The sequence below is a fragment of the Furipterus horrens genome, unplaced genomic scaffold (assembly GCF_987537825.1).
Source record: "Furipterus horrens unplaced genomic scaffold, mFurHor1.1.pri manual_scaffold_1, whole genome shotgun sequence".
NCBI classification, from domain to species: Eukaryota; Metazoa; Chordata; class Mammalia; order Chiroptera; family Furipteridae; genus Furipterus; species Furipterus horrens.
In genome coordinates this window covers 16289399-16305616 of record NW_028327171.1, presented here as the reverse complement: position 1 = coordinate 16305616, position 16218 = coordinate 16289399, and the positions used below count along the sequence as shown (strand labels likewise).

General features: G+C 36.0%; 1 protein-coding gene across 1 annotated transcript in view; it reads left to right on the top strand.

Annotated features, from left to right (window-relative positions):
• Positions 1-16218, top strand: part of NCAM2 (neural cell adhesion molecule 2) — a 421403-nt gene that overhangs the window by 260142 nt on the left and 145043 nt on the right. Inside the window, exon 5 of the mRNA XM_090270318.1 lies at positions 1078-1215. Within this exon, the coding sequence (XP_090126444.1) occupies positions 1078-1215 (138 nt within the window). The remainder of the gene's footprint in view (positions 1-1077; positions 1216-16218) is intronic.

Sequence of the window (16218 nt, the reverse complement as noted above, 5' to 3'; positions counted from 1 at the left end):
AAGTAGGGGTAGAATAAGGGTAGAATAATCAACATTGGAAAAGTTCCAAAAAGTAACCTTGAACAGTATAATAGGGTATATCCCAGAGGTGTGCACCTTAAAATAATAGTATTTCTACTTCACGAAAAGGCTCCACAATGTTGGGATATTTCTCTCTTATTCACCATAGTATTTCAAACATAGTACCAGCAAATGGATGAGATTCAACGATATCTGTGCATGTGTTAAATAATGAAATTTAGGTTATTGCTTTTACAATACGTTTTAGAATAGAACTAGATATCATAACAGTTTTTACTTGATAAGAAAAGAGAAGATTTTAACACTGCCACAGATTTGCTTTGATTAAACGGTGAAGCCAGATATTATGGAAAATACTGTCAGGTTGAGAAGCTGCTTAGGATAGCCAGGTTATTTTAAGCCATCAGTTAATACATGCTTTGTAATAGCTTATTTTTGTATGAAATCATGTGCACACACATACACATAAAATAGAACCTTGAAATAATATTAATAAAGTCTAATTTATTCATTTCTAAAATGGATTATCTTGCATTTATAAAAATCTTTCAAATAAAGTAGAGATCCGACCATTTTATATGTCCTCTATGTGACTTGAATATTGTTATATCATTTAGTTGCCTCCTCAGGGTATGCAAAATTATCACTTTAATTATTGTGTGAGGAAGGATATTCAATCAATTTTCTAACTTTTTTCCATACCCCAGTTGCTACATACAGTATTTGCAGTCGAAACATTTTCCTGTTTGCAATATCTAATCTCCCCACATTGTTCTTTTGTGAATCATTTCTGCATTCAAATTACCAAGGGGAAAATAATAGCCTACCATTTTATGTGGAAATAAAATCTTGAATGTATTTGAGAGAAAAGGTGTAACAAGTGTGGAGTGGAAAAACTGAAGTCACAAAATTACATTTTACTTTCAAATTTGAATTTTTTGATGAAATGTTTGAGAGTCTCAGACAAGCACCATATTTTTAACTCTTAGCAATTTGAACACACTGGACTCTGCCTTCAGTTACTGATATCATTTCCTCCCCTCTGCTACTTTCCAGATCGATTCGCTATGTTAGCCAACAATAATCTGCAGATTCTCAACATCAATAAAAGCGATGAAGGTATATACAGATGTGAAGGTAGAGTGGAGGCTAGGGGCGAAATTGACTTCCGTGATATCATCGTCATTGTTAATGGTAAGCAGAGAATAATTTGTACATTATGTTATTGCTTCATTTTAACAATATGTTGGTTAAAAAGGCAACCAAGTACTCAAGAATTCTCTAATAAACTTCTTCTATGCCTGGAGGAAATTTCCCCACCTCTGATAACATCTGGTACATTATATTATCAGCTCAAGTGCAAGATCCATGACTTTAACATTGTCACGCCCTTTTACAAAGGGTCTATGAGGGAATAGTTGCCTTTGCTGTCTCCGTAGTTGTTGAAAGAATTCCAAATGAAACATTGTAAAGCATTATACATTATTTTAATTTCATGTTATGTGAAATACTGGTTGCTGTTGTTTCTACTAATCTATGTGCCAGTATTTTGAGGTTTTCTCAAATTTCATAACTAAATCTACAAGTTTACCTGTTATGTATTAATGGACATTAATACCTAAGTTTCTGGCGTCGTGAGGACATCCCCTCAGCCCAAACCTGGTTTCTCCTATGAGACCCCCTGCCTTCATTAGTATGCAATTTTCTGAGACTAAGACGTACTAACCTCATCCTGTGCGTCGCTGTGTTGGTAATCTAATCTGTTACCGACATCTGACTGCTGTACTTCTTTCACATCTCAAAGATGCTCTTGTCTCTGTCCTTCTGTGTAACTTAACAGCTCTGCCTTTTCCAGTTATTTCTTCCTTGCATTGGTACAAATAGTTTTCTCTACTCTCAAGCTCACAATTTGAACTTCTCCATCAAACCTCCCAGCCCTTAAGAGTTTCGGGGTTTCCCATTATCTTCAAGACGACATCAAAACCGCTTTTCCTGGCATACGTGGCATTGTATGGTCCAGGTCGTTCTCTCTAACCATTTAGCCATGAGCAACCTATGTTTAGCCATATGGCGATACTAGTAGTGAAATAACTTAAATGCACTTTTATATTTTCTCCTGCTTCAAAATACCAAGTGATAATCTACAATCATGAGATTCTATAAGTATTACCTAATTTGTTCATTTTAGAATAAAAAAATATGAATTAAAGAGAGAATTACTTCCTGTGAGTTAAGGAAGGGACCTGGAAAACTACATTTGTTTATTTCCATACCTTCCCCCTCTTCCTTCATGAATTATCTCTCCAGTTACCTGAAGAGACCGGAAATCACTGGGAATATCATATAGATCTAAAAGAGTTACCTAGTCTGTCCTTTTCTGGAATAAAGGTAGTTTAACCACAATATTACGCTCGAAGGGAAAGAAAATATTAAATCACTGCTATATTTCTCTCTTCTCTGTAATTCAGTGGGGTTTGTGAGTACTATAATGGAATAGTCCGTGTGGTATCGGACATGGAACCTAGCCAGGCTGGGTGAAACCCATGGGTGAAACCGAAGTGCCAGGCCTTCCAAGGATATCATGCTTTCCAGAGCCGTTTTTAGGCATGCAGTCTGCTAAGACTCTTCATTTATTTAGAGTACTGCAGTCAGTGATGGTTTTGACTTTAAATATAACAGGAAGATTTTAGTACATAAGAATAGGTTTAAATGTGGAGTTGCATATCTGTATCTGTAAGTATCTCTAATTTCTTTCTCTTTTCATTATACATAATAAAGCTAATTCAACAGTAACTGTTCAGTTTGTTTATCATTGCCTTAATTAACGTTATTATTGTTTACTGTGCTTAGTTTTCAATATAACTTAAGATGGCATATAAGTATATTTTGTCATGAGCACATCTTGTGCTTCATATTCTCTTAAGTAAATGGGCATCATAATATTTGTTAATAGGCAACATGGATGGAACTGGAGAGTATTATGCTAAGTGAAATAAACCAGGCAGCAGAAAACAAGTACCATATAATTTCACCTAACACATGAAACTGATGCACAACACAAACAAATGAGCAAAATGGAACCAGAGGCATGTAAATATGAAACAGACTGACAGTGACCAGGAGGGAGGGGGGAGGGGGAAAAAGGGGAAAGAAGGGGAAGGATCCAGTCAAGGAACTAGTATGAATGACCCATGGACACAGACAGCAGGGTGGGGATTGAAGGAGGCAAAGGGGAATTGAAGGGGGAGCAATGGGGGAAAAAATGGGACAACTATATAATAGAAAAACAATAAAAATATTTTCAAAAATTTTTAAAAAGAATCAAAATTCAGCATGTCCCAAGAATAAGCTATAAAAAGTTTTGTCATTAAAATAAATAAAGAAATACAAGTAATATTTGTTAATAGATGTAAAGTTCTTTAAAAAATGCTGTTTAAGATATACAAACATTTGCAATTAATATGTTATACATGTATATAAATACAAATTTATGAACATCATTTTACACTAAAACATTAATTTGAGTCTGATATTAAGAAGGAAATGTCATCTAGCCAGCATAGCATGGTAACCACTTATATTCATTCCTCTCTTATAATTTCTGTTTTAATACATTGGTAACATGTTCTGAGACATTTCCATACTAGATTACTTGTGTTTGCATATTTATGATTACATTTATTTTAAAGGAATGCTTAGTTAGGTGAGAGTGGGTTCAGTTAACAAAGTTTGAATTGTCAAGACTTTCATGGTCTGCATTCAGACTGGAGTTATTTAGTCCTGTAGGTTTATATTTATCATTTCAGGGTGCACAGGAGATAAACACTGGAAGGCTTCCTTCAGTCACTCAAAGCAAACGTACAGCTTTTCTTTTTTTTTTTTTCCTCCAACACCCTGACCCTCACTAAAGCAACTCATCTTCCTTCCACATCCCGCTTTCCTCTAACAGAATCAACTATTACACCTAATCTGACCTTGTTTGCTGGCATAAAGCTTTATCTCCAGTTCTAATTAGTCACATTTTCCCTTAATAATCACAAGCTCTTGTGCCTTAGAATTCTTGGAACGTTTCTTCTTTAAAATAACATTGTTAAAATCAACCATCTACGTATTCCCCTTCTGGATGGTGCAGGTGGGCACTGGCAAGGGACTGCACTGATGAATGCCCCCAGACACCTGTGCTGCCCCTCACCTGCTGCCTTAACTTCAGCAGAAAGTCATTCTGCTCCAGTTTTATTGATTCTTATCCTGCTCTTGTTAAATCTTGAACTCTTTGTGAAGATCCTTGTATTATTTCTTTGTTATAAAACCACTTGAAGATGTTTCGATGAAAAGTTTGAGACTGGAAAAATAGTAATATTCTAAAATCAATTCATTTCCATACTATCTTATTTTTCTTCAGTTACATCTGCTTATTGTTCTAATAATAATAATTATTATTATTTTTGCTGAAAATGGGACGCTATTATTTTATGTTACATGTTTAAAGGGAAAATCCTCTCAGGATTCATAATATAACCAGTATAGCCTATGTTATTCTCTGTCTAATTAGACATAATTGTTAAAATTAAAAACAGAATTTTATTTGGGTTTGCAGAATAGATATATTGCCTGTTTAATAACAGTTGTTGATATTGACTGAGCCCTCAATTTGTAAGAGAAGATTTGACTTTGAGTGGTGGGCACACAGTGCGATATAGAGATGATGTGTCATAGAATTGCACAGCCCAATAAATTTAGTTAAAATAATAATACTTAAAAATAATAACTAAAAATAAAACAGTAAAAATGAGTTATGTACTAGAATTGCAACTGGTTTTTATCCTAAATGATTTGGACTATGTGTTGGACCTTTCTGGGTCCTCGCCCGCCTTCTCCCTCAATTGTCCAGAAGTTCACGGTGTCTTCATGTTTCACGCTTCCTTGCCAAACCCCGGCTCTGGAAGAAGCTCTGCTTTTTTCCCCATTGTTCCCTCTGTGCAAACTTTCCTCTCACATTTTTTTTCTTCTAATATATACGCTATGCTTTTAACAATTACTTGAAAGATAACCTTGCTAATTTCTTCTGTAGTACCAGCAATACTAAAGGTTAACATATATATATGTGTGTGTATATATATACATATATATATATGTGTGTGTGTATATATATACATATATATATATATATGTATATATATATGCTCTCTGACTTCCCTGCTATACTTCTCAATGCCTGTGTGTAGTTTTTCACAGTATCTATCCATCCTCCTACTTCAATGCTCATTAACATATGAAGTGCGGTGCCACCAGTGGGCGGAATATGCTTCCCCACCCAATTCATGGTGTGACTTGCTCTGGCCAATGGCATATAAGCAAACATAATATGACATCATGGCTGAAATCAAGCTTCAAGAAGTATCTTGTGCTGCTTCTCTCATTCTTCTGCCATGAAACTAGCACAATCCAAACAGGAACCTCCGTCCCCTTGGGCAGCATGATGAAGGCATGCAGAACAGGGCCACACAGCTGATCTGCAGGTGCAGACACGTAATAAGATAAGAGGAGAGCATATTTTTTTAAGCTCTGAGATTTTAGAATCCTTTGTTATCACAGGAAAGCAGATCAATGCAATCCCAGTAGCTTTTTTCTAATTAATGAGTTCAAACACAGTCAGACATAGGGGGAACTTCTGAAATCACTACCCTGAGCATGTTTTAGACATTGATAAACCCCACCTTATACCAATAATGATAATTTCCTATGAATTTTTATAACTTTATCAAAACATGAGAAATTTAGCTGAAGATTTTTCTTGGATTGATTTATAATGCATTTATATATTCATTCAACAGGTAAACGTGAGGTGGCACCTATATTTTCACACTGTTATGTTTCAGATACTAACAGGCCTAATGCAACATTCTTTCTCTCAAGCAATCACAGCTTTATCTACATAACTTAATCAACTTTACCATGAGGTAGATTGATACAAGAGCACATAATATGTGCAAGTTTATAGATATTCCCAGACTATTTTATAATAAGAAAGGGCACCTAATGTAACTCCAGAAGAGACAGAGGCATTTTGTGTTTGGCTTAAATATCTTAAATCTATTGATGAAGAGTGTTATTTTGGGGAAGACAGCATCTGCAAATGAGTGGGTTGTGAAAAGAGATTCAATAATTTAACTGTTACTGGAATATAATACTTTGGGGAAGAAATGATGGTGGTGTGCTGGTTTAGGGGTTAGGTGGAGATGCAGCTGGAAAGCAGTGGGGCTGGGCCTTGGAGGGATATGGACTTTCTTTAATGTGACAGAGATGAACAGACATTGATGTGCAGGGAAACTAGAGAGCAAGGATGGAGGCAGGGACAAAATCTGTTCAAGTAAGAGAGAATCAGGGCCTGTGCCAGAGACCAGGAAATGAAGAGGAAGGTGTATAATCAGATGGTATTAGAAGCAAAACCTTTGTGGTACATGTCCCGCTGAGGCGAGAGTAATGGAGTGTAATTGGAAGACTTGTAGTGTGGGTTCCAGACTTCCAGTGCTGCGAATGCAGGCAGAAGTGATCAATAAGGTATGAACCAAAATACACCTGCTGAATTTGGTAATGATGAGGCTATAATAGACATGAGGGTGAATGGTATCTTTTTCGTTGCCTGGTTAAAAGTCACATCATAAAGACTTGGAGAGGAAATGTACATGGACTTTCATTGAAGAATGAAAGGACTGATGATACCTCACCTATTGCCTCTGCTTGTTGGAATCGCCTACTAAGAGGGAAACATTACAGAGTTTAATTAAGACTTGAGGAAGTGCTCAGAGTGCAGGACACTTGCAAGAAAGATTTACCTTGAACATGAGGAGGATGTTTTATTCTTGTTCTTGTTCTTATTCTTTTGGTGTTTTTTTCTGAGTCAAAAATGGCACAGGATGTAGATAACTTCACAGGTACTTCTGGTTGATACTTTGAGAGAAATCTCACCACATGACTTCAGTATTCTATTTCTGATCACCTGGTTTCCCTTATCTGGTAAGTCTTGATGTACTCTTGATATTTCTCAAATATTTTCCCATTTTTTTTAATGTTTTTGGACTTGTTCTTTTTTGGAGTTTCAGGCATGCTTTACAAAATGTCTAAACCTTTCTTTTCATTTCACTAAAATCTCAGCGGCTGCATTTTATTTTTATAACTTATTATAGCATTATTATATACTTGCTGAAATGGCTAGCCAACTTTTCTAAAAATGCCAGGACATTTTTACTAGACCATGATATTACACACACAAACACACATACACACAGACTTACACACAAATCATGGGTACATTCTTTAAAAGAGGATCACATCATTTCTCTTGCTTTAACCTCTTGCCATTCTTCCACAGTGAGATTACTAGCCTTTAGTTAAACAGAATGCTCTCCAGAGCTGTTCAGAAAATGTTCATATTGATGAATGACCTGGCAATAAATTTTACTTTTAAAATATAGCCTGTAGATTTATTTTTATAAAATACTTCTTCAAGATATAATGATTCATTACTTTCTGAATCTTTGGTAAATTTGTGAAGAATGATCTACTCATCGCCAATTCAAACTAGGAATGATGGAGGCAACAACAATTGAGAGTGGATGAAAACACCTAGTCATATAATTTTAAAGCGATTGTGTCTTTAATCTTCCTTTGAACAGTGACATTAACAGTGATGACAGTATCCACAGGTCTCTGTGTAAATAAGTATCTGATTGTACAGTGCACTCTTACTGCTGTGACACTCAGGCACTGATCTGCATTCCTACCTGTTTCTAGCCATTTTTTAATGTTAAGGAAACTAGGGAAATAATTTTGTTTTTATGAAAAGTATAAAGTCTGAATTTTTTTTAAATATTATGCAATGTTATAAATGTAAAGCTATGTCCAAATATAAAGTGAACTTTATATCCTACATCAATATTTAAATTGACAGCTATGCAGAGATAGTTTGTCAATTTAATGACTGCAAATTATGAAGGAATTTGTGACTTATAGCAATAATATACAGTGTGTAATTGGCCAATTGGTCAATAAATAAACATTTGTCAAAAAAAAGAATATTTTTAAATTTCATTAAGGTGTTTTTTTTCCCCTAATGATCCCATTACATTTCAAAGATAACCAGTAAAATATGTATTTTTTTCTTTTTAACTCTTATCCAATCGCTAATTTAAATATTTTCAAATAATAGAAAAACTGATAGGTAGGTATATCACCTACAAAGATCTAAGAAAATCTTTCTTGCCTTTGCCCTCAAAATAAATAATTGCTGTGAATAGTTAGTGCAGTTTCTTACTTTTTCATCAATCTGCATTTCTCTTTAGTCTAGAATTTCCTAAATATACTTGAAGTGGCACACGTCCTATTTGAAAGGCTGTAGAAAAGCTTGTATTCACTTTACAACACACTCCTTTTAATCCCCAATTAAAAAGGAGGCAGCATTTTCTCATGACTTGAATCAGACACCCAACTGAACTTACCCCTGGGTGACAGTCTCCTTCTGGTCATGTAGAAATTGTTTTTGTTTGTTTGTTTTGTTTTTTTAAAGACGTACAGAAGTGAATCCTATCATTTGTAACAACAACAAAAATAATCAAATCTATCGAGGACCACAGGATTCTTCAATCGTACTTTTCTTTTTTTCATTTCATAAAATCAGTCAGTAAAGGCAAACGTACCCTCAGGGTACCACCTGACATGCGTGGACACACATGACATTTCAGCACAATCCATGCTTTAGTACTTGGTGGAGACATTCATGTGTTTTGTTTTTCAAAATGAGCCGCATTAAAGGATAATTTAGGAGGCCATGTCTGTATTTGATTCTCAATGCAGTTTGCTTATGACCTATATCCCTTGCCTTCTTTTTGCTGCTCTTGGCATACTGTTTAACTGCCTTTATAATTAAAGTGTAGGTATCCAGGACATGTGCATTCTTAACAGTGAAACTAGTTAAGAGGCCAAGATGATTTAATTTTGGCTAGATACAAAGTAAGCATCCAGTTGTAAGTCAAAATAGTTTCCTGTACTAGGTTATATTTTTAAGTACAATATGCTTTTCCCCTTTATTCAGGTTCACTTAGTTTTATTGGGATGAGAGAGTGTGCAGCCTCTGTCTAAAATATTATTTTCTCTCTCTCTCCTTTTTGGCCACGTTGCTTTCCATATTTCCATTTGTACTGAAATATTTAGTTCAATCTTCATTTCTGGCAATATTTTTTTAAGTTTAACCCACTTTATTACACGATTTTCTCCATGAGACCTCATAGCATTGGGTACATCTCTGTAACTTTTTTTAAAAGTTAGGTATTTGGAAGGAGTTACCAGATTACACAGAATACGCGTATGTAAAGGCTTTGTTGTAAAGGACATTATATGGTGCGGTAAGAAGAAAAGAATGGAGGCATCAGGCCTTCTAGAGACAATGTTTGTGCAACTCCCCCCAAGGCCCTGTCCACACACAAGCATGTTGCTGTGTTTTCAGTCTAAACCACCAAGATCTGAGTGAAAAATCTCAAAGAAGCTATCAGAGCAGAAGGGGCAGAGTGGACTCTTGGTGAGTCCAGTTGCAAATTATCAGCGCAGAAAGTGATTTTTGGATACCTAAGGAAGTTTCCAGTTCATCATAAATTCCAGTCTTTATCTTTGCTGAAAGCCAATGAACAGACATTCACGTCTCCCCAGAAAGATTTTAGAACTTTTCCAAGTGAGATATAATCCAACTCCAGTCTGTAATCTCTCTGTTGTGTAGCTTCCACACTGACTTGAAAGTACCCATTTATGTGTGAAGTTATGTCATAGACTAGACCATTAATGCTTCAAGAACAGAAGTAATATTTTATCAATTCAAAGAAAACCTTGGAGTTTTGTATACAGAAAGAAGTCAATAGCTTTTAGAATGATTCTTTCAATTTTTAATAATGTTGTACTAAAGTGTCATTACCCAATCACAAAGAATATTTTATTTGATCATTATTACTACTTAGCTTTTCTCTTTAGGTTAAACAATCCAAATTATTTTACTATTACATTGAGGGCATTTATCCCCTTATAGTGCCAATCTACTAATCTAGTTATAGTTATTTTGCATGTATTTTAACTGTTCTATTGATTTGTGTGTAATATGCAATAAACTGCATATTTAAATAGAGTATGTATGGTAGAATATATTCTGTAAAACAGTCACCAAGATCAAGAAAGTAAATATGGTGAATATATCCATTACCCACAAATTTCCAGAATTTATATAGTTAATGGTGCAGTATATACTCACCCTGGCTGGTTTAGCTCAGTGGATTGAGCGTCGGCCTGCGAGCTAAGTGTCGCTGGTTCGATCTTCCAGTCAGGGTACATCAGAGAAGGAAAACTCTGACTCCAAAAAACCTCCGCTGCCTTGAGGCATACCTCTTCAGGGGAAAGGCTAAGGGAGTAAACCCCGACAGAAAATCTGGAGCCGGAGTCCCTAAGGCGGTTTGACGTTGTAGTCAACACCGGCAACTCCTGCGGCGCACCTGAACCCAAGCTGTATCGACTCCGTCTTTCCCTTGGACCCTTCAGCTGCGAAGAGAGGGGGGGTCTGCTGCATGGGCAACAGCAGACCCTCCATATTACCCTGCCCAGGCTCTGTAGCTTCAGCGTCATCGCAAGATGTCGATTCAACACGGGAGGAGACAGATACCATGTCACTCCCGAGTCGGACTGCACAGCCATTCTTGGCGGTGCAGATAGACTCTGAAGAAGCTACACCATCGTCTCTCGAGACGGACGGCTGCCGACGACGACGACGACGACGATATACTCACTTTATATTTACTTTTAAGTGACTTCTTTCAAACTCAGTAAAGTTGTTTTGACATTCATTCATGCTGTCCCCTGCAATAATGCACTATTTTTTTTAGATTAGTAATAGTATTCCCTCACTTATCATGGGTATTATGTTCCAGATGCCCCCATGAAGTAAGAACCTTATATTTATTCTACACTCTTAAACCTACGTAACTTTAACAACATGCATATACAGTACTGCAAAATCCCGTGATATAGCAAAATATTGGCGATAGATAATTAAATATAATATTTTTTAAAATCCCGCGATACAGTGAGGCTGCTATAAGTGAACCGCGCTATAGCGAGGGACTGCTGTATTCAATTTTAGGACTATTTCACAGCTTGCTATCCATTCACCCAGTGGCAATTTGGGATGTTTCAAGTTTTTGGCTTACATATAAAGCTGCTTTAACCATCTGTATATGCCTTTTATTTATCTCAGGTAAATGTCTGTGAGAGGTATGGCTACATCATGTAGCAGGTATGTGTTCACCTTCAAAAAGAGCAAAACACTGCCACATTTCTGTAACTGACATAATGTCTTTACCGATGAGTCATCGTAAATTTTCTTTATTTTTCCCACTGCTTATTCTGCTAAAATAAATATCTGTGTAGATTTTAAAAAAGAACAACAACAACAACAAAAAACCTGTCGAATTGTTTTACAAAGTGGTTGTACCATTTTATATTCAGAGAAGCAGAATACAGACATTCCAGTTGCTCCACATCTTCATCAGAAAGTCATAAAGTAAGATCTTTGATCTTTAGGAATTCTAATAAGTGTTTAGTGGTTTCACAATAATAGAATAATTTGCATTTGTCTAATGACAGGAGATGTTGAACAGCTTTTCATATTGGTATTCACCATTCAGTGTCTTTTAAAAATTTTAATTCATTTTAATGGCTTGTTTTCTTACCACTGAGATTTTAAAATCTTTGTTTATACTGTTCGTCAGATACATCATTCAGACATTTTTTCACCCAATCAGAGGCTTGTCTTTTTGTTTTTCTAATACTGGCTTTTTAGGGAGCAAAAGTTATTATGATAAGGTTCTATTTTTCTCTCTTCCTCATACAGTCTTTCTTTTCTTTTTCTTCTATTCCTTCCTTCTTATATTTTTGGCATAATTTATATCAATGGATTAATTGTCTATGCTGGCTCATTAACTATAACTCATGATGTGGTTTTAGCAGTCGATTTTTATAATCTTCCTTCAAATGATGTTATACCCTATCACATGTTAAATAACAATGCCCTCTTCCAGTCTTTTTGCTGTTGTTATTATACATTTTATATCCACATAAGTTGTAAACCCTGAATTAGTTTTCTATTTCTGTGTAACAAATTACTGCAAATTTGGGGTGGCGTAAAACAACACAAATTTAATATCTCACAGTTTCTGTATGTTCAAAATCTAAGTAGGCTCAGCAGGGATCTGTTAAGGGTATTCTAGAAATATATTAATACTATAATTAATTTTATAATATATTATAAAAATCAAGGAGTCAGCAGGATCGGAACCCTTGCTGCAGGCTCTGGGGAAGAAGCTCTTCTAACAATATCATTCAGGTCATTGGCGGAATTAATTGTCTTTCTGCTGTAGGACTGAGGCCCTGTTTCATCTCTGGTTGTCACCTGGGGGAGGCTGCACTTAGCATTGAGAAGCCCAACCCTCCCCCCAAAACTTCTTCCTCCAGTGTCAGCACTGGTGCCTTAAGTGTTTCTCACAGTTGGAATGCTTCTGACATGCACTTTTGTTGCATTTTCTGCTGCTGCTTCCAGCCAGAACTCTGTTTTTAAGACCTCATGCCATATTTCTTACCTGGATAATGTAAGATACTCTTCCATTTTGATATCTGTGGTGATAATGATGCTTACAAAGTCCCTTTTGTCATGTAACTTAATGTATTCATAGGTGGCTGGGTTTAGAGTGTTGACATCTTTGTGCGTGTTGTGGTGGGCGGGGAGTGACAGTATTTATCTACCACGACTTCACAATATATGGTTTTATTTTTGTTTTCTTTAAATTGTCAGTCAGCTCTTAACATGACTTAATTCATAAAGAATATAAGGCTTTTCTTTATGTCCACATACTTACCATTTCTAGGACTCTCCATCAGCTTGTGTATCCAGATTTCCATCTGATAGCATTTCTTACAGTGCAGGTCTGCTGAGAATGACCAACTTCACCTACTGCACAGCTGAGAAAGTCTTTGCTCCACCTTCATATTTGAAATAAAGTTTTGCTCGGTATAGAATTATAAATTGACAATTTCTTTCTTCCCCTTTCAGTACCTTAAATATTTCTGAGCCATTATCTTTGACATAGTTATTTCATATCAAACGTCTCTTCTCTTCTTGTTAGTGTACCTCTGTGGGTGAGGTCTGCCACCCACCCAGTCCTCCCAGGCTTTTGAAGATTTTCTCTCTATCAATTGTTTAAAGCAATTTGGATACAGTACACCTGGTTATAGTTTTCTTCATTATTCTTATATTTGGGTTTTTTGACAAATTTGAATTATACTTCTTATAAAATTTGGAAATGTTTTAGCCATTAGCTCTTCAAATATTGTTTTTGTCCCACAGTCCTTTGGGACTCCAGTTTCATATGTTAAGCAACATGAACTTACTCCACTGCTCGCGGATGTTCTGTTTATTCACTTTTAGCTACTTGTTCTTCCTGTATTAACTTTTGGATAGTCTTTGTTGCTATAAGTTCCAGTAAGTAATATTTTCTTTTGCAATGTTTAATCTACAATTAACCCTATCTCATGTACTTTTGATTTCAGGATATATATTTGACTATATTATAGATACCCCCTATTACCCACCTCCCCACTGTGAAGGCAGAGGGTTGAGGAATAGATTTTTAAAAATATCTTTTGTCTCTAACATGACTCTAACACGGTTAGGTTTTCTTTCAGATTCTTGAACATATGGAGTGGAGATAGAATAACTGCTTTAATATTCTTGTCTACTGATTATATCAGCTGTTTCTCTTCTTGGTCAGTTTTGGTTGATTGTATTTTTAAGTCACCATGTCTCATGTTTCTTTCTTCTTTGCATACTTAATAATTTTAATTTATATGCCGAATGTTGGGGATTTTACCTCTGTAATGTGCTGAATGTTTTTTGTTTTTCTTTAAATATTTTCGATCTTTGTCTGGGAACGCAGATAAGGTACTTGGAAACAGTTTAATCCTTTCATTTTATTTATTTAAGCTTAGTTAGATGAGATCATCTCCAGAGTTTATTTTGCCCCACTTCTGAGGTAAATTATTTCTGAATATTCTTATTTGACATGCATTAGAGAGTATTTTAAAATTGTTATTTTAGCTTTGGGAGTATAAACTGTTCTGTGCTCTATTTGAGCTTCGGAAATTATTCCTTCCAATTGGGGAAGTTTTTTTTTTCCCTTGTCTCCGTGGTTTCCTCTCGTGGATGCACGGTCATCAGCACTCATCTGAAGAAAACTCAAGGGAACTCACTGCAGATGTCAGGAAGTCATCACTGTTCATGCTCCTGTCTGGCACTCTCTCCTGTGAAGTAGCCAGAAACCTTTGCTTCTGCAGACTTCTTGACTCCTCTGACTTCTAGACTCCACCTGGGCTCCTCCTCTCCATAGTGCAGCTTAGAAATCCTCTCTAGAGAGTAGGCTGGGGCAGTAATGGGACTCACCCCATTTCCTCTCATGTTTCAGAGATCACTGTGGAATCATTCTGTTGACCGATTAGAAATATCTTGAAGGCTGTTATTTTATACAATACGTGTAAATGTTCAGTTGTTTCAGGTGGTAGGATATACTACGTCTTGGCTGGAAGCCGACATTCTTGCGTATGTATTTCAGTGCAGTAAACAAAATTATGAACATTATTTAAGGATCTGAATAACCTATCATAGCAGTGTGTTTGGTTCAACGTCATATGGCTTACTTAAACCTAAATTCTGACCTCAAAATATTGTAGTCTCCCATACAGTACTGAATTCAAAATAATTTCAGATATATGTGTATATCTGTGTCTAATTTTTTTCTTTCTACTTATTTTTAGGTCGCTTCCTTTAATTTAATATTTATTTTCATTTTATATTCACAGGTCACATTTTCTACATTAAAATATAACCATGCTGACACCTCTTAACATCCCCTCCCCACTGACACTCTCCCAGAAAAAAATGAAGAATTTTACACAACTTGAAAGAGAGAATTCACAGAGAAGTTGCTATTGCACCCAAGTAGCAAAACACACACAGAGACCACACAGTAGAAGGGCTCACGGCAGGAAGGAGCAGGAATTAAAAGGCTTTTAAATGCTATCATTTGTGCCACAGGATTACCCTGAAGATGAAGCGACAGATCAGGAAGCAGAACCAAATAGCGGGTTTTCCCAAGGCTGCTCTCTAACAGAGTTTAAAATATTCACACACAGGAGAGCTTTCTCCTCCCGCCTTGCCTTCAGCATCTGGCACACACCTCTGAAAATTATACTTATTTTGTTTACACATTTTGTTTCGCAATTTATTTATTTATTTTTGTTAATTAACTTAATTGTGCTGCAGTTTTGACACTGTATTGAGAGCGGGGGGATTACAACGATAGTTGGGAAGAAATGAGGCCATTCACTGAAACACGGCCAACATTCCGGGTATCTCAGGAGCATGAAGAATATAAAAGCAGTGGAATATGCAGTTTCTGATAGATAAAAAGAAGCTGCAAGGAGTAAGAGGATTTCAGAATACCTTGGGTAGATCAGAGCAGTGAGTTAAAGAAAGAGAAGGACTTCGATGAATTGGAGTAGAACAGGCACTCCCTCAGGAAAGTTTTTGAGATATTCCTGCTTTACAACAATCTGCAACTGACTTCTCCAGGAGCTGTGGACTGTTCCAGGATATCTGCTTATTGAATCTATTAATAATTATCATAAAACAATTAGAATTTTAAAAAACCCTCACAAGGTGTAGTTTTAAGAAGTTTGCCTGTTTATTTTCAAATTGCATAGAGTAAAATTCACTATAGTTCTGCAATTTTCCTATAACCACTAACACAGTATACAGAATGGATGTTCATCTCCTCCACTCCTCGGTGTTTTCCCTTGTAGCTACGCCTTCCTGCATCTTCTAAACCCAGACAACCACCACTCCTTTTCCTGTCACTATCATTGTGTCTTTCCAAGTGTCATATAAATTGGTAATCCAACATGTAACTGTTGAGAATGTCTCATTTTATTCATCAGAATATCTCGAGAATTGGTCAGATTGTTACATGTGCCCACTTTTCACAATTATAGAGTTGCTATATATCTGTGTATGTGCAGTTTGTTGTGTGACCTTAAGTCCATTCATTGGTCTAAGAA